The 22,961-nt window shown below is 42.5% G+C and overlaps 1 protein-coding gene across 1 annotated transcript in view; it reads right to left on the bottom strand.

Annotated features, from left to right (window-relative positions):
• LOC130377011 (uncharacterized) overlaps positions 1–21,937 on the bottom strand; it is a 65,802-nt gene extending 43,865 nt beyond the window's left edge. The window contains 8 exon segments of the mRNA XM_056583954.1: positions 15,440–15,613; positions 15,974–17,810; positions 18,165–18,390; positions 19,448–19,517; positions 19,702–19,815; positions 19,893–20,009; positions 20,122–20,215; positions 21,471–21,937. Coding sequence (XP_056439929.1) covers positions 15,440–15,613; positions 15,974–17,810; positions 18,165–18,390; positions 19,448–19,517; positions 19,702–19,815; positions 19,893–20,009; positions 20,122–20,201 — 2,618 coding nt within the window. The 5' untranslated portion in view covers positions 20,202–20,215; positions 21,471–21,937.
• Positions 21,938–22,961: the final 1,024 nt, after the last annotated feature.

The following is a 22,961-nucleotide window of genomic DNA, read 5'->3' as shown; positions in this document are numbered from 1 at the left end:
GCATGATTTTATATTTTTATACATGTTGATAACTAAATTAAGGAATTTACCTTCGATACCTATTTTTAAGAGCTTATGCCATAGTGCATCTCTCCAGACTGTATCAAATGCCTTAATATAATCAATGAAACAGCAAAATAAACTTTTCTTTTTAAAGCGGTACAAATCAATGATTTGTTTGAGTAAAAAGATATGATCGACGGTCGAGTAGTTCTTTCTGAATCCTGCCTGGTTCTCCTTCAGTGTAGAATTATCTTCACAAAATGTACATAGCCTTTCATTCAAAACATTCGTAAATAATTTACCTAAACAACTCAAAAGTGTGATTCCTCTATAGTTATCACAGTCTCTCTTATCCCCTTTCTTTTTATATATTGGCACGATTAAACCAAGCACCCAATCCTCGGGGATAACACCTGAATCCAAGATCTTATTAAACAAGAGAACATATAGAGGCATAAAAATAGTTGAGGTGCTTTTAATGTATTCGTTCAGCACTGTATCTATGCCTGCAGCTTTTCCTGGTTTTATTTTTCGAATAGCCTCATTAATTTCCTGTTCAGTGAAACACACATTCAGAACAATACTGTCTATTATTTGTCCGTCACTTTCAAGTTCTTGGAGCTCATCTATTGGTACACCCCCATCAGATAAGTTTTCAAAGTGGTCATGGAATTCTTCTACTGTGATTGGACAAACACTTTTGATTTTGCTAGAATCATTCAGCTTCTTCCAGTACAGCTTTGGATTCTCAGATTTCATGCTCATTAACTCGTCACTGAGTTTCTTCCTATGGGCCCTCTGAGCTTTGTGCAACACTCTCCTATACTCTTTACTTTTTTCCCTTAAACATTCAGCATTAGCCACACTTCTATGCTTCTCAAGCATTCTTTTAACTTTTCTATATTCTTTTCTTTTTTCTCTACATTCACGGTTAAACCATGCTGCTATTTTTCTTTTACCAAGTTTTAGGTTTTTCTTCTGCTTTTGTGTTTTTGGGAATGTAGTCATTGCACTTTTTATCATAATATCACAAACACACTTCGTTATTTCATTAACTGACATGCTGTCTACAATACATAACAGATTCTCGACCTTGTCAAGGTCTATGTTTGTGGTAAACTCGATTTCTTTTTCTTTCTCCCATTTACCAATTAGTTTTTCAGCTATTGTATCTGTGAGCCTTAGCTCGTCCCTTACTGGTGTATTTGCCCTGCAGTGTTCCCCTCCATGATTTACCTCCAAGATGACTTCAACAAGGCAGTGCTTATCAGAAAATAAAGAATCAAAAGAATGTACACAGAAATGTTTTACCTTGCTCAAAACAAATGGTACCCCTATCATGTAATCAATTACACTATTGTCAACAGTTGTTGCATTACCAATGTGTGCATCATCACCACACCTACCATTTAATATACACATTGGGAGATTTTTACACATTTCTAGCAGTGCTTTACCATAATTGCCAAAATCTATATGTTTATCAAGGGATTTTCTCTTCAGTGGTATATTAAACACTTCTAATTGCTCCACTGTGCTTGATTCACATCCAGTATTAACATCCAGACTCTTGCCATCACTCTCTATTGGGCATACATCAAAATCATCTCTTTCTTGGGTATGGGCATTCATATCACCACAGATTAGAACGTGGTTATTTTCAATACCGATGTCAAGAATAATCTGTGCCAATTCATCAAACATGCCCACATTAGAGTACCTGGTGTTATAGGGAGGAATGTAGACTGACAGGATAAACAGGTCTTTATCATAGTTAAGCAGTTGTCTATTTATTTTAAGGCACAAGCATAAATCAGTTTGTATATTTTTTTGCTCACATTTTTTGGCAATTTTCTTACTCACGGCAATTATCACTCCTCCTGATCGCCAGTTTGTCAACCTATGTCGGTTGCTGATAAACATTTGGAAACCTATATCTTTACATTTTTCAAGCAAGTCCGGTGAGTCTAGATCGTCTGTTTTTGTCTCACTGAAACAGAGGACATCATATTTTTTACAGGTTTCAATAAAGTCAGGGATCTCTATTTTAGATCTTATTCCACATACGTTCAGAGTACATATCCTCAGCCCACAGTGTAATGTTGCTCTCTCATAGTATGACTTCTCACCTGTCTGTGCCCCGTGTCTGTCCTATAGGTCAATACCAAAGGCTTTGTAGTCCACATCGTCATACCCAATAAGGAACAGGTCGTCGGGATTGTTTATAGTGACGTACTGGCCTTCACTTTTGCAGATCACTTTCCCGTCCCTAATAAAAGTGTGTTGGCATTTCTCCCTGGCACACTTGAACAGCCTGTATCTCAGATGTGTGAGGTCTTCGTTAACGAAGATATTCCTGTGAGTGTCATGGTTTCTCAGCAACGCTTTGCTCCTCAACAGTTCAGCTTTCTTTCTCCTGCTCACAAATCTGACAATGACAGGTCGGGCCTCACCCTGTTGTCTCACTCTCCCCAGGCGGTGCGCAGTGGAGATGTCACTTTCTTTAATTGACGTGCCTGAGGTCGCTACCAGTTTACACACTTTTTCCACAAGTTGATCCTCGGTCTCCGCTCCGTTCTCCTCCTCGATCCCGCTGATGCGCACATTTTCCTTGCGTGTGTACTGCTCCAGTTCGTCTTCCTTGTACCTGCTCTGCAGTATATTTTTGTTAATTCGGGTAGTGTCCACTGATGCCAAAAGTTGTTTCTGCACCGCTTTGACTATTGCTGGTACTGCTGCTTTGATAGTGATGAGCACAATTTTGGTTAAATCCTCTGTGCCAAAATCAGCCAGTATTGAGTCAGTTTCAGCGTCGACCGCTGCCATTATATCTGAATGCAGCGTTTCCTCCTGGCTCTCACCTCTCATGCTTCGTATCATAACGTCGTCCTCCTCGCTTGTTTCATACCGGTTTGAAAGAAAAGCACCGGGCCTGGATGCCTTGGGCCCCCTCCCTCCTGGTGTTCCGTCGTAACCGGCGCTGGACCTCGCGCTGGACCTCGCGCTTCGGAGCTCGGTGCTGTCTTTAGTTTGGCGTGCGTTAGGCGAGCGTTCTCCATTCTTGCCATTCTTACCCTCTGTCTCACGGTTTTTTGTTGGGTCACTGCTTCCAATCGCTTTTCCTCTTCCACCCTCCTTGTTTGTTGACGTGTTTTGTCTTGGTTCACGTGTTTTACCACTCCTGTTCGCTGATGCAGCATACGACATTCTCCCGTTGCACTTGAGCCAGCCACAGAACAGTCACGCCACAAATGTGCTATTTCTTCTTTCCTTTACAACTTTTTTTTTAAACCTTCCCCCGTATTGTCGTGGGCGCAGTCTGAACCTGTATAGTTATGTTGCAGAGTTTAAGTATTTCAAAGTTTTTCAAAGAATACACTGCACGCCACTTTCACAGACCAAACCTTCCGCCACCATTTCCCTCAGCTCCCATCCAAACCATTTCCATACTATGGAGCCGTTGGTCTTTCGCTTGCAAACAAGCTCCTCGGAGCTGCATGCGCAGGCGGACTCCATAGCTGTGTTCGAAATCGTTCCCTATCACGGATATAGTGCACTATATAGGGTGCTCGCCATTTTGTAGTGGTGTTCGAATTCTCAGTGGTTAATTTCATGCACAATATAATGCACTTAAAATACCCAATGAATAGTGAACGATTTCGAACACGGCTCATGTTTCAAAAAGTGACGTGAGTCAGTGGAGGGGGGGGGGGGGGGGGCAGACAGGGACTGTGTGTGAGCCGGAGGCAGAGCGGGAGAGACATAAGCAGAGTTACGAAATAGCAGGCGGCAGGCGCGGTTCGAAACTGGTGTTATTTGGAACAAATGTGCTGTAATTTCAACGCAAATTAAATTATATCGATATTGACGATATGGTCTTGTTTCATATCGCGTTTGAAAAAATATCGATATATCGCCCAGCCCTAACACACACACGCTATTTATATGCAGCCGGCTTGATTCGAGACTCCCGATTGGTAGCTTCGATGGGATCCAGGAAGTAGGGAGGGGACCAATCATCGGAAGGGAATCACCCAGCTGGATTTGCATACAGAATCATTGAACATCAAATGCAAATTAGACGGCAGCCGTAACATAGCTGTAGCAACGCGTCGATGACGTCGACATATCGACGTCAAAAATTCGCCGACGTCAAATTACTCCGTCGACGATTTTCGACGGAGAAATGGACGAAAGTCACAATAAAGGAAAATGTCCGCGCACAAAATCATCAAAGGTATGGAAATACTTCAAGTTAAGTCCTAAACGGAAAGGTGTTGTGATTTGCACTCTTTGCCAAATGGAGTTGGCATATCACAAGAGCACGACAGCAATGTTGGAGCATCTCAAACGAGAAAGTATCTCGTGCGCATGAGAAAGTATCTCGTGCGCACGAGAAAGTATCTCATGAGCACGGGGAAATATCGTGCGCATATCACTGGCAGTGTGTGCGTGTGTGTGTGTGTGTGTGTGTGTCGTCAGCGAGTAGGTGGACGAGCGAGGAGAGCGAGCGATAGCGTGCGTGTCAGTCTAGTGAAGTAATGAACGAGTCCGGTTGTGAATAAAGTACCCAGCCTGTCAAGAATCGGTGGCCGCTTCTTTCCATCATATTCCGACCTATAAGCAGACTCACTGTCGGTCAAAGTGAAGGGTCATGCCCCCGAGAGAGCATCGGCCCTGGAGGGAACGTATCACCTGTGCTCCTCGGTCTGGGAGCCGACAGCAGGAAAGATGTAACTAACCATCTCGTAGTTGGAGGCGGAGCGCAAGAGAGTATACGCACACATTTTTTTCATGTCACTTTACGGGTTCCGTATTAAATAAAGTATATTATTAAGAATTTTTTGGTATTTATTTGAGATACATTATGGTTTTTATTAATCGAGCAACAGAAAAATAGATAATTGTCCAATTAGTCATTAGATTAGTCGACTAATCGATAAAATAATCGCCCGATTAATCGTTTAATAAATAATCGTTTACCCCCAGCCTTACGTAACAACATCCAATACCACTGAATGTCCAGCAGGTGACTCCACTGAGGCTATAGCACCCTTCGAGTACCCCTGGATCCCTCGTCAGCTACAAGAGTTTTCCTGACGTCCGTTACGCAACGATGCTTTCGGGAAACGGTGTGAAAACTGTACGATGCTCGTACATCGAACTTCACGAACCACTTAGGCTAACGATGCTTCGGGAAACGGGGCCCTGGTCTCCAGTCGGGTCATTCCTGTGCTGCTCGCCACAATATAATCAGTCTACGTAGACCTATAATCTTAGATTGATGCAAATACTGTGACTACATTTGTTTAAAGGGGACATATTGCACCACCAGGTGTGAGTGTGATTAGCTATAACAGGGCGTTTTGAAACTGAGCAGCTTCTGACATCACAGGTGGGCGTGTCCACCTAGATGTATGACGGATGGATGGTATAATATGTCCCCTTTAAACAAAATAAGTGATATAAAGTATAAATATATCTAAAGTATATCTGTAAATAAGGATGAAGTAACAAAGACCTTATAAAGTCATGGCAACAAAAAAGAAATTGTTGATTTTTTCCTATGAAAATTATACATTTATGAACTTGAAATGAACTATACATTCATATAGCGCTCTTCAAGTCACCTTACATTGACTTCATATAGGGCTTTACAGTGAAGGGACCTCACTAACCACCACGAATGTGTAGCATCCACATCCACGTGATGCACGGCAGCCAATCGGCGCCAGAACGCTCACCATACATGAATTGTGAATGTGTGATTGGAATGTCATATGTTACTTTGTTGACCGCAATGTACATTACCTTTAACACACACACTTACATACACCTGTATACATGATTACAGTACTAAGGGACCACAATGGAAATAAGCCCATGGGCTTTTATGTGTTATCCTTTTGACCTGTTCATTTGTATGCTTACGTTTGTGCATGTGTCAATAAAGAATTTCAATCATTTCAATCAATCAATTACACACCAGCTTGAGGTGGAGAGTGAGGGGATGAATAGGGGGCCAGATTGAATGAGCCTGGTTGGGCAGCTTTAGCCAGGACCCGAGGAATCCCCTACTCCTTTTTTGATAAGTGCCCTGGGATCTTAAAAGGTCCCATGACATGCTATTTTATGGATGCTTTAATATAGGTATTAGTGGGCCACTGACACAGTATTCAAAGACATTCCCGAAATTCAGCCGTGGTGCAGTTACAGCCACTCAGAGCCAGTTGCACATTGAGCTTCCCCCAAATGCGCTGTTTTGGTGTCTGTAGCTATAATGCAAATGAGGAGGAGCGAGGCGGGTCAAGGAGGAGGGTGGAGGTGTGGCCCTGAGCACCTTTCAGCCACGGTACCATACGCTCTGTTTACGGTGGCTGCATCGCAATGGCGAGGCGCACACAGCCTTTAGCCGTGTTCTGTAAATATTCTAGAACACACAGGAGTCCTGGAGCTCTATATCTAAATAATAACATATTATACATAGATATCTATATCATATAATATTTATTATCACGGCCAAAAACTGTGTGAGCCTCCATCCGATATTATGAATCTCAAAAGACCTCAATCAATCAATCAATCAATCAATCAATCAATCAATCAATCAATCTGAAGTAGACTGAACCACGACATGGAGGAGAAAGGGATTGTTGCCCGCGATTTTTGACTGCGGTTTTCTCCCGCCGGAGCCCGCTGCCGAGGGACCACCGCCTCCTGCAGCGGGCAACGGGCAACGCCGAGGCGGTGGTCCCTCGACAGCGGGAAGCGGGGCTCAAGCAGGACAACAATCCCTTTCTCCTCCATGTCGTGGTTCATGTTCTCCAGGAAGGCAAAGCCAAAGTTCCTTTCCCCCAATTCATTCTCAACCATGGCTGAGATAACCCCCACTACGAGTCTCGTTGTGGAAATACAAGAGCGCGCCATAACAGCAACAGCAAACACTTGCGTTACAGTGTGTGTGATCACACACACACACACACGTGGCGCTCGCACGGTCGTGTCTCATTGCCGGGCCAAATTCTCTGGGTGGGCAGGGCATAGAAAGGGGAGGAGCTTAGATCCTTTATGACGACATATGGGACCACATTCCAAATCAGCGCGCTTGAGCCTCCGTTTTTTCAAAGGCGAGCAGAACACCTAGTGCTCGTTTTACACCGAACGCAAGTTTTAGCCACTGGGGGACCATAGGCAGGCTAGGGGAACTCATATTTATGTTAGAAAACCTCATAAAGTGAGATATTCATGCCATGGGACCTTTAATAACCTCAGTGAGTCAGGACCTCGGTTTTACGTCTCCCCCGAAGGACGGCACCTTCTACAGCCCAGTGTCCCCGTCACTGCACTGGGCCATCAGGATTTATGCTTTGGCCAGAGGGAAGAGTGCCCCCTACTGGCCACCAACCGACACCATTTCCAGCAGCAGCTCAGTGTTCCCAGTTGGTACCCCATCCAGTACTAACCAAGCCCACCTGCTTAGCTTCAGAGGTTCAGCTAAGGTTGGGTCTACCAGCCATTGGTCTGGCTGCTGGTTTATTTAGACCGATAAACTTTGAAGGATGCAAATACTGTAACTTCATTTGTTTGACTACCACTGTTCCGTTAACAGGGCCAAAAGATGACAGACCTGCATGAAATCATGCAGGTCTACATATAACTTGGCGATAGCTTTAATAGGTTGCAACAGTGGACTGAAATCACTTCATGGCACGATGTGACCGCTCGATAAATAAGTAAACAAGGGGATTATTATATTTTGTGTTTATGATTGAAAAGTTGCAATGGCAACTTTGGGATTACTTTTTCAACTTTTCATTTTCGCAACCCACATAAACAACAAGGTGTAATACAAGGTATAATATATCCAATGGCACCACTCTAACGCCTGATTAGAGTGATCGCTGCCACTCTAATCAATGAAACCATTCCCACCGGGCACGCTGCGGAACTTCTCAGCAGGACTTCGTCCCAGGAGCGGCTCGCCGCGCCGCAGCGCTATCATTCCGTAGCACTTCTATTTTTGACGCAAGCCGTTGCTGAACCGCGTCAATTTCAACAGAGCAGATCGAGCCGGGCAGGAAGTGAAAAAGTAAAAGCCATAGAGCATCCGGTCAATTTTCTAAATAAAACACAATACTCAGCTCATGTAGCCTATCACAACCAAACCCCCAGGAACAGTGCATACTTCCGCAATCCACCAGTGCTCAGTGGCCAAGCCTGGTATTGCAGCTGTTTAAGTGGGCTGTGGACGGGTCCCTCGATTCAAGGGACCCAGAAGTAGATATCTCCGTTCACTCCAATACAAGTGGGGTACAGGAATGTGTCTCCGCAAAAAATGTCTGGATATCAATCAAAGGCTCATAATTATCTTCATGCCATGTCCTAAAAAAATTTACGTTTTTTCTTTTCAAAACGCCACCTCAAGCGTTTTATTAGCCGTTCTCTCTAATTATTTTTTGCTGGAGAAGGAGGTGTGTGCAGCTGAAAGGAGTCGTAGTGAAACAAATGTTGTTTCGACCTGGTATCCGAGAGGGCCTAGTTCAGTGCTCCGTTAACGTGTCCGATTTTTAGACTGGTTCAGCTGCTGCTCAATAACTCTCACGGTCCTCTGCTTGCGATCATTGTGATTCACCATATATTGATCCATTTATTCAAAAGATCCAAAGACAAAGAACAGATTACGGCATCATTTTATATTATTGTTAATAGTCTTAATTTTTCATTAGCTTGTTTAGCTACCTATGTATGACAGTTAACAATGTTGGTGTATTACAATTATTTACATGTGTAGGCCACTCCAACTTCGTTGCTGGTTGAAATGTAACCATTTATTTGTACACAAGTTATTGATTGCATTTTTCGTAAATAGTTAGTTGGAAGGAATCTGTTTCTTAAGCAGTGTGACACTTGCATGACGGAGCACAAGTTGGCACAAAGCACTCAAAACTGCAAAAAGACATTGTTCAATTGTAGAGTTGGAGCTTGCATAACGGATCATAAGGCATAGTTTAATAGTGCATTTCTTATTGAACAGCACATCCGATCCATGACCTCTGTAATTTTTGTACGTTTAAATGTATGCCCCTCACTAACTGAATTTAGCTTTATCTATAATTACTTTTATTTTCTACACTTCTTTTCTTAATGTTATGCGTATTTTGTTTTTAAGATAAAACAAGAGAAACCCAAACATATCTTATGGTCTCGTATTTATGTAAATGTTTCATGTATTTATATGTTTTGTACATGTTGTGACTGTCTGAGTTTGTGATCTGGGTCTATGGTGTCGTAGTTATGTACATATTTCATGTATTTATAGGTTCTTTACATGTTGTGACTGTCGAGTTTGATGTGGGTCTATGGTCTCGTAGTTATGTACATGTTTCATGTATTTCTTTTATGTTGTGACTGTCTGAGTTTGTGATGTGGGTCTATGGTCTCGTATTTATCTGAGCGCCTCACCTCTCAGCGCCCTGCAGCTGCATCTTATTCCGTTACTCCAGCTCTTTCCAGCTATTTCACAAAAGTGACAAACACGCTCCACCCAAGTGTTTTTAATCTATTATTAATTATACATGTAAGGTGTGCTGAAAGGTGCCCATCAATAAAATGCATTTTATTAATATTTTTATTAATAGAACATTATGGCTCCATCAAAAGCAAAGTACACCTGCCATTTACAGTTATCATTTATACTATCCTAGACATCTTTAATCTTATTTACATAGGCCTACAGTAGGCCTGATTTCCTCAGAATGTTTAAATAAAAAAATTCCCTGTCCATGTCAGATCCCTGTCCATCATACTCCTGTGGTTTTCCTGCCCACCTGACTGCCTCCTCCATCGATTGCGGCCACAGCCCTCTCCCTGTACAATATTTCATGTTAAATACATTTCAGGATCAAGTTTGAGATTCAGTTTCAGTATTGCTTGTTTTTGAAACCTGACGTGGGGCTGGCACCGCCACCATCATATCTGTCTTATTTATTGCACCCACACATAATACAGGGATGCAAACACATGTATGACAAAAAAAGAGAGCTACCCGAAGTCGGAAAAAATATGACGGCATGATATCCTATTATCATGAGAAGGCCTATGCTATATGCTATATGCCTAGAAAGATAAAAAATATATTAGTTACTCAGTTAAAGTGCCTTTTTAAACTAAGTTAATTTATTTTCACACACACACAAACACACACCTCTGCATTGGATATGCGATCACAACAGAGATGGAAATTAACTTTTTTGCTCACCAGCCACTGTGGCAGGTAGATTTAAAAATCGACCAGCCACTCATCTTTTTTACCAGCCACTTTTTATGCGCTATATTTTTTTTTAATATATGCGTACATTTTAAACAATATAATAGTAACAATAGATAAGAAAAGTGTTTTTCATACACATAATTTTTTCCATCAGAAGTGATTCTTACTGTAAGTAGGTGCTACCAAGGAACTGAGTTGAAAATGTTACAATCTTACCGCATATGATAAACAATACACAGGTATCTGCCATGTTAATGTCAAAGGTGTTACGATGACAAGTTTGGGGATAATGCATCTATACAAAGTATTTTCAATAAAAAACAAATTGAAATATTAACAATAAAACAACATGCATGGCTACACCATCATAAGTCAATCTAATTAGTGCCTGAATACAAATGTGTCTACAGTAGGGTTGGGCAATCGTCTACAAGCTTCCATCGTCCGATAGCGCCCCCTAGCGATCGCCGATAGTCGATACTATCGGGGGGGTCATCTTTATAATAATTTTATAATATTAATTATTTATAATAATTTATCACTTTGAAAAAAATCGCGAATTTTTATTTTTCGATTTTTTTCTTAAAAACAAATACGATGGTCTTCCCCTTGGACCAGCGTGAGCCGTGAGCCTCCGCTGATTTAAGTTTCGATGCGTCGGCGCCGGCGGCGCTGTCATGATGACACACGCTGATGACACACAGCTCGTAGCTGTGTTCGAAATCGTTCCCTATCACGGATATAGTGCACTATATAGGGTGCTCGCTATTTTGTAGTGTTGTTCGAATTCTCACTGGTTAATTTCATGCCCTATATAGTGCACTTAAAATACCCAAAATGTGAGTGTACATATGATGTTCCCTACGTGTTACTCCCATATACCACAATGCAATGCAGTCGTGTTTTTCCGGAGGAGAAGAAGAAGCTCAATAACCGCAAGCGGCGAAAACGACTACATCTCCGGCTTTCGTTTAGAAATATCAACAATTTATTTGGGATTTAACAAGAAAATGAAACATTCAAAATTAATAAGATAAACCTTGTTCAAGGAAATGTAACATTCAACATCAATACAACCTCCAGCTTTCCTCTAGAGTGCCCGGTTTGTTTACACAATCTGGGCGCATCTGTCGGCGTCACACAAATACCCGGCGCATTTACTGACGCAAATGACGTTTAGAAATGTTCAGCGTAGTGTCCGAATTCTCGTTTGTACGTTCCCTATGTAGTGCACTATATCATGAACACTATAGGGAATAGTGAGTGAGTAAATAGGGAACGATTTCGAACACAGCTCATTTACCACAGCTGTGACCCGGAAATGGTGCAGCGGGGTGTGATGTCATTTCGCCGTGCGAGCAGACCGGTAGGTTTCGAGCCCCTCCCCTCTCCTCTCGCAGCAGTGAGTGAATACGGCAGGTCAGCGCTACATGGTATGTTTTCCACCGGTGACAGTTAATTTCAGTTACAATTTGCGGGGCTTTTTAAGTTGAAAAAATAGCTACCAAAGCACTTTAAAAAAAAGAAATAAAAAAATAAAAAAATTAAAAATTAATTATTAAAATATAATGATCGCCTTTTTATCGGCTACTTCAGACGATCGACGATGGAATCCATCTATCGTCGATAGTCGATAGAATCGACTATCGGCCCATCCCTAGTCTACAGACATGGTAACTAACGAATGATAGTAAGCATTATTGGCCCTTAACACTAATATTCAGAAAAAACATTTCCTCAAAAGGCTATTGGCTTAAGCAATACAAGTAGAGGCATATACTTGAACTTTATACCCTGAACTTTTAAAACGTTGCAAACATGCAAAAACATAATTATATATTTATGTGGCATTCAGTCCAATGCTGGAAATATATCTATGTCATTCAGTAGGCCAATGCTGTGATAAAATATGTAAAGTATGACCAAGTGTTTCTTTCTGTTCAATAGATAGAACGTTATAAATCCCCTGTGGAAGAAATTTGTTAATGTTTGTCCCTATAAAACAATAATGGTAAAAAAATAAATACACAACGGTAACTGCGTAAGTCAAACCGTCCAATCTGAAGGCTCTACTTAACCACGCCCCCTACTCACTTCCACCAATGCAAAGCGAACAGAACTGAGTAGGGGAGGGCGTAGCCTAACTAGTTTGCGAACGACCCAAAGAAACGCAACGCAAATTCAATGAGATCATGTATGAGGCTTTAATAAAATCCTGGACGATTTTTAAATTCCGCCACACATTTTTTAAATGTGTCTCAAAAAGTGGGCATGTCCGGTCAAAAGACGACGTCTGGTTACCCTATGTACGGGAAACCCATTTGATTCCTACCTGTAACACTGTTTAATAGCGGCCCAAATTGGTGGGCGCTATCCTGGTAATTTCTCTGCGTGAGAAATATGAAGTGTGGCGTGTGAGCGTGTGCATGGGTTGAATTGCGTGTGTCAAACGCCGAATGCGTGAGACTTGAGAGCAAGCCCCCAGAAACACTGCATACTTCCGCAATCCACCAGTGCTCAGCGCCGTATAACGAATGTATTAAATATGCAAATTTGATCGGACCTTACTGGAAAGTATTACCCGACACAGTGGCGGGTGAAGTGACACAATTCACCCGCCACCATACAAATCCACCCGCAAATGGCGGGTGGCGGGTGTTAATTTCCATCCCTGGATCACAAGTACAGGTACTGGCAGTATAGGCCTGGCACTGTCCCTGATCTTATCTGCTGCTTAGGGGGTTTCTGGAAGAGGGTTTCGGAGAAGCTGTGCAACACTTTGTGTAGTTATTGTTGTTGTCACTTTCCTCCGATGAATTTCTGCCTTACAGTGTGCATACAGGGCATGTACACCCCTGCTGGCATAATTAATTTCTTTAATGCAGAGTGTGCATTTAGCACATCCTTTTTCTAAATTTTTTTGAAAAAGTCAGACAGTGGAAAGTTATGCTTCACTGTATTCACCTCAGTCGTGGCTTCTAATTTTAGCCATGACCACTTCCAACTGCAATTGCACCCTGCGTCCTGCTGCACAATAAGTACATCCTTCCCCGATATTTCCCACCACTATCCTCGGGCTGGGTCGGGCTGGGCCTTTGATCGAGCGTTTTTATTTGTATCATTGGTTTATTGGCCTAATCTGAGGAGAAATCTATGCCATAAACAGAAATATTATAGGCCTTTATTACACAGGTCTTCTCAATGCCATGGAACACTCCGTTCACTTTGGTAGCTAGTCCGGTGACTTGTTAACCCCAGTGTCTTCTGTTGCTAAGCGACGTCACCGTCTTTGCAGACAATTTATTATTGCTCTGCTGATCAACACTACGAATATTAATAATAATACATTTAATTTAGAGGCGCCTTTCAAGCCACCCAAGGTCACCTTACAGAGCATAAAGTCATCATAAATCTTTTAAAAACAAGAAATTGTGAAAAAAGGATGAATGAATCCTGGTAACGAATAAATTGTAAAAAGGCGCACCATGTAAAGTTATTTTTTTAGTTTTGGCAAGTAGCCGTGTAATAAGCGGGATCATGTATAGAACGTCGCCGGTCATTTTCGAAAATAAGCCCCTTCTGGGCGAAGCAAGATGCCTTCGCTGCGCGTCGGTGTACTGTTCGCCCTGTCGGGGCTTATTTTCCCGATAATGGCGTTCTATACATTATCCCTTACATATATATTTAGCCGAGTAGGCCTAGTAACAAATGTGTACAAAGTTACATATGTGTTAAAATAAATGCCGGGTTGAAATCGGGCTAGGGCTCATAATTACAGTTAATGTGTCGGGTCGGGCTCGGACAGAACGTGCACGGGCTCGGGGTCGGGCTTTATTTTCTGAGCCCGATCTAAGCTCTACCGTGCGCATGCGCATCCAATATTTCGACGCGACGGCAAGGGCTGGGATTGGTCCCCTAACAAAATCATTTCCGGAATCACTTTTCTTTACTTCGAAGGCACGGGGGGTCTCAGTCAGTCAGATTACGGAATATTGACACCTGTACGCGCGCACCGATCGACTCACCACGCCCCCCCCCCCAAAAAAAAATCTTAGAATCTGCACGAACCACACAGGTCCCCAAAATGTATGATAAAAAAGCGACTTGCGCCAAAAAGCGCCCCGTTTGCATGTCTGATAATAGGTCCATGATACCATGTGGGGTCATTTCAGACTCCTTACCTTCCTAACACCTTGTGAGTTCCCTGGGTACACCAGCTTGTGGGTCTGTGTATATATTGGGCATTTGATTCTCGTTTCAGAAACAGAAATATATAAGAAAACGAGTGGTAATTATTATTTCTGTTTTAACATTCAAAAAGGTATATACAAGGTGCTTTTCTTATTAAGTCAAAAAGGGGCAAACTAATCAAAAATAATAATTGTTAAACATATAGAAAATCATCGGGGGATTACTTCCATGGTCGGTAAACAATGCGACTTCTATCGCTCAGATCTCTCGCTTATGATGCTACAATGCTAACAATGCTAAAAAACAAGAATATTTCTGCATCCGGTACGTCATGAAGTAGGGCGTGGCCATAGACCCACGATGCTGAAGCATATCTCTCCTTGATGTTGCCCTGCGCCATTGAGCAGTTTACAAAGGAATGAATAGGCGCCATTTTTGAATCCGTTGTCCATTTTATAATATGTCCAAGATCACAACTTCACATCAACATTATTACGTCATGACCGGTGGCTCCAGGTCAGCAGTCAATCAATCAAAGGGTCTCACAGGGTCGACGAGAGACTGATTGTCGAAGTGGAGCAACATAAAATAATTTATGAAATAAATCATCCTTTTTATAAGGACAATGTCAGAAAGGACAAAGCCTGGCATTTAATTGCAGTCGTTTTGGGAGTGGAAGGTGAGTACACTAGGTTTAGGATTATCGTGTGATCTCGTGATCTCGCGTGAATACGGCTGGCTCGCAAGGCAGCGCTACGCTGCCGTTACGCGCCCGGTGGAAATAGACGCAGGGCAGAGTTCGCAGCCGTTCCGCGGTGGAAATCAGGCGTAATACATGTGGTCATCAAAGGTATTGAGTTATTATCTGATATAGTTTGACGTCATTTAGGTATGATTCTCAAACCAGGGGCAGTAGTTAAGTCTTCTAAAACTGAACCTCGTGGTGTAACTGTTTGCACTTTGAGTATAACTGACCTGAGAGTTTCCAGTGTACAGTGTGGACTCCCCAGTCCAGCAGAGAGCAGCTTCACTCCTGAATCCTTTAGACGATTGGAACTCAGGTCTAGCTCTCTCAGACTAGAGGAGTTGGAGCTGAGAACTGAGGCCAGAGCTTTACAGCATCTCTCTGACAGTTTACAGCCATTCAAACTTAAAAACAAATGATTATACATTAGATCTTTAAATGGTAGTTATATATATTAGGTGTACAATGTTGATACTAACAAAAATGCTATAGCAGTTGTTTTGCAGTTCTGAAAACTGTAACATATTATAACTTTTATAGAATTATGTATATAGTGTGTATCGTAAAACATGTTATAAGTATGCCTACAGATACATGTATGTTATTATAACTTTTATATTCTGGTATTATGTATATTGTATTGTGTGCATTGCAATACATGTTCTTAGTGCACCGTCAGAGATGTTTTGTAATTTACAATAACTTTTATATTCTAGTAATATGTATAGTGCTGTATTGTTAATACATGTTATGAGTGAACCTACAGAGATGTTTTGGAGGCTTTGATCAGTGGCAGCAGCCCCAGAAGACCCTCGTCAGAAGCAGAGTATTTCTTCAGGTAAAACACGTCCAGCTGCTCTTCTGATGTCAGTACGATGAAGACAAGAGCTGACCACTGAGCAGATGTGAGAGATTCTGTGGAGAGTCTTCCTGATGTCAGGTACTGTTGGATCTCCTCCACTAGAGAACTGTCATTCAGCTCATTCAGACAGTGGAACAGATTGATGCTCCTCTCTTGAGAGATATCTCCACCTATCGTCTCCTTGATGTAATGGACTATTTGGGTATTGATTTGTGACGTCCTTCCTGTCTGCCCCGGTGGAACTTTTTTAGTTAGATTGCCCAGTAATTTACTATCTCTTGGTCCCAGCAGACCTTGTAGGAGCATCTGATTGGTCTCTAGAGTGAGGCCCAGGAGGAAGCGGAGGAACAAGTCCAGGTGTCCGTTCTCACTCTGTAAGGCCTTGTCCACCGCACTCTGGTAGAGGAGGAGGAGTTCAGCATCCCTGGAGGTTGGCTGTTCTTCTGAGAGTAGGTTGACACCAGTGTTCATGTAGGACAGAAAGACATAAAGGGCAGCCAGAAACTCCTGGATGCTCAGGTGGACAAAGCAGAACATCCTGTCCTGGTGCAGTCCACACTCCTCTTTAAAGATCTGGGTGAACACTCCTGAGTACACTGAGGCTGCTCTGATATCGATGTCACACTCTGCCAAGTCTGCCTCGTAGAAGATCAGCTGACCTTTCTCCAGCTGGTTAAAAGCCAGTTTCCCCAGAGAAACAATGATCTCCCTGCTCTCTGAACTCCAGTGTGGATCAGTTTCAGCTCTCCCATGATACTTCCTGTCCCCCTGTATGGACTGAACCCTCAGGAAGTGGCTGTACATCTGAGTCACGGTCTTGGGCACCTCTTCTCCTCTCTGGGATGTTTTGAAGAAGTCCACTAGAACTGTAGCAGTGATCCAACAGAAGACTGGGATGTGACACATGATGTGGAGGCTTCGAGATTTCTTGACGTGAGAGATGATTGTGGTGGCCATTGTCCCCTCTCTGAACCTCTTCCTGAAGTACTCCTCCTTCTGTGGGTCTGTGAACCCTCTCACCTCTGTCACCATGTCAACACACTCAGCAGGGATCTGATTGGCTGCGGCAGGGCGTGTGGTTATCCAGATGCGGGCAGAGGGAAGCAGGACTCCCCTGATGATGTTTGTCAGCAGCACGTCCACTGAGGTCGGCTCGGTGACATCCGTCCAGTTCGGGTTATTCTGGAAGTCCAGAGGAAGTCGACACTCATCCAGACCATCCAAGATGAAGACTACTTGGTCAAGGTCGTATCTGTAGATTCCTGATTCTTTGGTTTCAACAGAAAACTGATGAAGAAGTTCCAGTAAGCTAAACTCTTTCCCTTTCAATAAATTCAGCTCTCTGAAAGTGAGGAGAAATGTGAAGTCTATGTCGTGGTTGGCTTTGCCTTCGGCCCAGTCCAGAGTGAACTTGTGTGTTAAGAGAGTTTTACCAATGCCGGCCACTCCGGTTGTCATTATTGTTCTGATTGGTTTATCTTGTCCAGGTAAAGGTTTAAAGATGTCTTCACATCTGATTGGTGTTTCCTCATTGTCTGTTTTCCTGGATGCCTTTTCAATCAGTCTGACCTCATGTTCCATGTTGACCTCTCCACTGCCTCTCTCTGTGATGAAGAGCTCTGTGTAGATCTCATTCAGAGGTCTCTGCTCTCCTGCTCTAGCGATTCCCTCAAACACACAGTGGAACTTCTTCTTCAGATGAGCCTTGAGTTCATGTTGCCACTGGACCGCAACAGCTCCTAAATCCCAAACCAGAAGAAACATACCATTCATATTTCCAAGCAATATTACTGGTGTAAAGAAAAAAGTATTATAAAATTATACTTTATATGGATCTTATAACTTTATTAGTAGTGCTATCGTTGTTGAGTATCAGTGGTATCAGTGACTTGCTAACCTGATATAACAAGATAGTGGTGCATCTCTTCCACTGAGTTATTCTGCTGTTGATCTGCAGTATAATGTTTAAAATTCTTGAAGCTGATGCCCCCACAATAACCCTTCATATTTGCATCAAACCATTCAACCCGATACCCCCACAATGACCCTACATATCTGGATCAAACCATTTAACCTATATATGAGTATCTTACCACTCCCCAGCTTGTCGGCCAGTTCCTCCTGGTTCATCTCCATCAGGCAGAGCTTTGTGATGTCTACCACTCCCTCTATGGCGCGCCTCCTCTGCTCCTCGTTCTTACCATCCACCTCCTCGTCCTCCCTCTGACTCTCTGAGCATTGTGGGTAATCTGAGAAGAGATCCCTCCAGAGCTTCTTCAGCTCCTTGTCTAGAAAAGCGTGTGCGTTCTCCTCAGCCCTCTAGAACAGAACAAACATCAAGGAGAACTTTACTTTGAACTAACCGAGGACATCAGAAGCATCAGTCCTAGATTAACGTCTCCCTGGTCTAAAGAGGGAAAACTGGAGACTATAAGCTCCACAAGAGATGCTTTTATGGCCCATGTAGAGCCAGGGGCACCACTAGAGATTGTGGGCCTTATCAAATAATATATTGGGCCTCCAACCTAGACCACCCACCAGCCTAGAAAATCCATTTGACCAACCATAGATTGATGGACTAGCTCTAGTGTAGCCTACTGCTAATTACCCAATACTTAGCCTGCTGTCATTGACCATTGATGTATGAATGTCAGAGGTACATGAGTGGCATCTCTCATTACTGTTGCTGTTCTGGCAAAAGGCTTTCCTCTTGAGAAATCCATGAAATTCAGTGGTGTTTTACATTTTGGTCAATTTGATCCCAAAGTTTGTCAGATGCCAGTAAACTGGCTCTAAACACCTCAGTAAAATGGGACAGAAAAGACACAGACTGTCTTCATACTCTGCTATTACTTTTCACCACTAGGGGTCAGTATTCACAGACCTACCCTGGCTGTATAGTTGATAAGTAGAAGAAAATTTGTGTAGGCCTCAGTAAACAGTTTCCCGATTCATCCACCTGTGTACCTCATTCATTGATTCATATTCATGAATTTCATGTTTGATGAGGAACTATTTGATTAATATAAGATTCTATGATTCACTAGGTAGCTCTGTGATAATGGGCACCACGGGAAGGGGAATAAATAAAAACCTTTATTTGTATAAACTGGGTGACCTTTTCCTCCCTCTCAGCTTTCTCTTTCTGATTCCCCGACTTCTCCCTCAGCGACGACGTGTCAAACTACTGACAGTCTGTTCTCCGTCTGTTCTGCTTGTAAGCTTACCGAGTGGAAGACTGTGCTGAAAACTGGATCCACGGAGGACTGAACCATGCAATAAGATAGAGAGGTGGAATATAGAGACTATACTACCCCCCCCCCTTAGGTCACCCCTGTCTAGAGCTGAAGTCAAATGTAGTTTTACATTTACACACCTTGATCAGCTCTGTTTGATTCTGCTGTACAGACTGAGCACTGGTAACCTCTGACCTCTCCTGTGGTCGGCTGTGGAGAGAACGCACGCACGCACACGCACACGCACACACACACACACACACACACACACACACACACACACACACACACACACACACACACACACACACACACACAGTATCCTTTTCATACAAATATTTCCTAAATTGTAAAGATCAGTTAGTAAAACTACTAGATTGTTGGAAACTCCTACCTTTCCTCTCTGGAGGGACGTCCATCTTTAAGGTCAGGAAGATGTTCCATAGACCGGTCGCTCTTCATGGAAACACAGCTGGGTCCAGGGGAGTCTGCCCTCTCCTTCTGGAATCTTAGAGAAAGACATGAACCAGGATTTATGGATGTTTGATAGATGCTGTAGTTTTATAATCTTTGACAAATCCTTACCCTTCCTCTCTGGAGGGGCTTCCATCTTTAAGGTCAGGAGGATGTTGCATAGAGTGGTCACTCTTCAAGGAGACACAGCTGGGTCCAGGGGAGTCTGCTCTCTCCCGCTGCTCTGGGCTTCAACACAACACACACACAGCTTGTACTAAGACTGATGATGGAGTCATGAGATATCAGTGCTGAGCTCTGAGAAGGACAACAGTCACAGACAGAGAGATCCTCTTCTTACCTCTTTGCTTTGCTCTGGAGGCCATGTTTCCCAGACAGAGTGGTTTTAGAGGTAGGAGCCCCCTCCTCTCTCTCATCCATAGTAGACTGGAGACCTGGACACAAACACAATTACATATTGTTTCTCTGGATTCTCTTTAAGTACCAAACATGAAATGACTTCAGTGAAGACTTCCTATCCTCCTCCTGTCTGACATACACATGCTATCCGTCCCTCTGTCTAGAACTACAAACTCTATCACACAATTATGGACAATTATTTATTTCCCTTTAGATCCGACAGTTCCAAACCATCAATTGTTTCGTAATGTACGACGCTGAAGTTGGCATCCGATTCGCAGCATCCGAGTCGGCTTGAAAACCACTTAGAATCTTCAAATCGGTCCTGATTGAAAACCACTACACCTATACTCTTCAAATCTGGACTACATTATCACAGTGAGGCTATACATTATGTAAAACATAGTTTCAGATTTTTGAAACCTTTACCCTATTTGTGAAAATGCAATGCGGTCTGGACCCCTAAATGAGCCTGTATTGCATTTTCACAAATAGGGTAAATGTTTCACAAATCTGAAAATATGTTTTACATAATGTATAGCCTCACTGTGATAATCTATTCCAGATTTGAAGAGTCTAGGTGTAGTGGTTTTTAATCAGGATCAGTTCTAATGCGGTCTGGACCCCTAAAAAGCATTACAATGTGCCTTTATTGCATTTTCACAAATAGGGTAAAGGTTTCACAAATCTGAAACTATGTTTTACATAATGTATAGCCTCACTGTGATCATTTAGTCCAGATTTGAAGAGTCTAGGTGTAGTGGTTTTCAATCAGGACCCGTTCTAATGCAGTCTGGACCCCTAAAAAGCATTAAAATGAGCCTGTATTGCATTTTCACAAATAGAAAAAAGGTTTCACAAATCTGTAACTATGTTTTATATAATGTATAGCCTCACTGTGAAAATTTTGTCCAGATTTGAAGAGTCTAGGTGTAGTGGTTTGAAGTGGACCAGCTGCCGAATCGGATGCTGCGAATCGGATGCCAACTTCAGCGTCGTAACTATTGTTAACAATGAAACTCTGACCGAACTGACCTCCCTACAGAATAAAAGTCTACAATACAAACAAACTGTTCTGTCCCGTTCCCGTACCAGAGGATCCGTATATAATCGCCCTCAACACGGTGAAACTAGTTACTGATGTTCTGACACATACTCCTTCATTAAACCTCTTTTACACCACAAACATGGAAACACTGAGCTTGGACTGGAAACAGATTCATTTATTAAGAATAAATTAATATAGTAAGAATACATCTCGTAAGAAAACAAGAATTCAGGAAACGGTACCTTATCTTTTCCGTGACGAATCGTGTGCTGCCCGTGTTGAATGGAAATATAGAAGCACAAATGCAAGGAAAGAAGGGAATAAAGAGATTTAGGTGTTCACCAAATAACAGAGAAGTGTTTAGAAGCGAGACAGAACATTAACAAAGGTTCTGAGAGTAAAGATTGAGCTGCTGGGGTCCTCAGTGCAGACAGATCAGGAAGAGCTTTGACCACAGCTAACTGCGTCACATTGTTCATGTGAATAGTGAAACTATAGTAATGGCAAGTTCACATCAAAAGCGAAGGGGCGGCGCGACTTCAATACAAAGTCAACGTATAGACGCGTTCCAGGCGACGGGCGCGTTCGACTCCATACAAAGTCAACGTATAGACGCGTTCCAGGTGACAGGCGCGTTCGACTCCATACAAAGTCAACGTATAGTAATGCTGTAGCCTACTTTGTATCGTCTGTGGTGAAATCCTGGGACTCTCAGAGTATCAAACTACAACTGGAAAAAAAGAGAAGCTAAGGAAACACTTTTATTTTGAAAACTTTTCTGAGTTAGGGGACAAAAAAGTAAACAGATTTCCCGGTTCATCCACCTGTCTCCCTCATTTATTGATTCATATTTATGAATTTCATGTTTTATGAACTATTTGATTGATATAAGATTCTATGATTCACTAGGTATCTTAAATAAATTAGCATAATTGTAACTCGGTAATGTGTCTGTGGCTGTGCGTATGTTAATGTGTGTATGTGTGCGTGTGTGTGTGTGCGTGTGTGTGTGTGTGTGTGTGTGTGTGTGTGTGTGTGTGTGTGTGTGTGTGTGTGTGTGTGTGTGTGTGTGTGTGTGTGTATAGCCCACCAGATTACTTACTTTTGTTTTAGCAGGCTATATGCGTATGTGTTCAGACTCCACTGTTGTGTGTGTGGTAATATCCTCCCTCCACACTGATAAAGGGGGGAATGGAGACTTTAACTAAAGGGAAGAATGTTGACTTGTTGTTCCCAACAGAACACAAAGAAACGATCTTCCGTTTGAAGCAATTTATAACATCGTTACCATTTCCCATAGAACCCATATCATAATTTATGATTATGTTGTTGAATCTGCTTTAAATCACGTTCCATGTCAGGCATGGCAAAATATTCTGATTTTGGATTCCTTTGATACGATGTTGAAAATACATAAAATATTGTAGTAAAATAGCTTACCATCAATCAACAATTAAAACACATTTTATATCAGAAAGTAAATCTTTGTACAACCTGCTTAACCCAAAGGAAGATCTTCCTTTCATGGTTTATGCTGAACCTTTCAGAAGCCCAATAAAATGCAGCATTTGGAGTTCAGTGGACTATTTAAATCAATCACGAAGTCATGTATTTCCACTGAACGGGTTGACCCCAAAGAGCACCGACAGCTACGGCCCCCGCTAATCTGACGCTCAGCAGCCCAGCTGAACACAGAGAGGGCTGAGAGATGAACCACGAGAGACACTGATGTT

The sequence above is a fragment of the Gadus chalcogrammus genome, chromosome 23 (assembly GCF_026213295.1).
Source record: "Gadus chalcogrammus isolate NIFS_2021 chromosome 23, NIFS_Gcha_1.0, whole genome shotgun sequence".
Classification (NCBI taxonomy): domain Eukaryota; kingdom Metazoa; phylum Chordata; class Actinopteri; order Gadiformes; family Gadidae; genus Gadus; species Gadus chalcogrammus.
The sequence above is the reverse complement of the archived record's forward strand: the minus strand, read 5'-3'. Positions and strand labels throughout refer to the sequence as shown.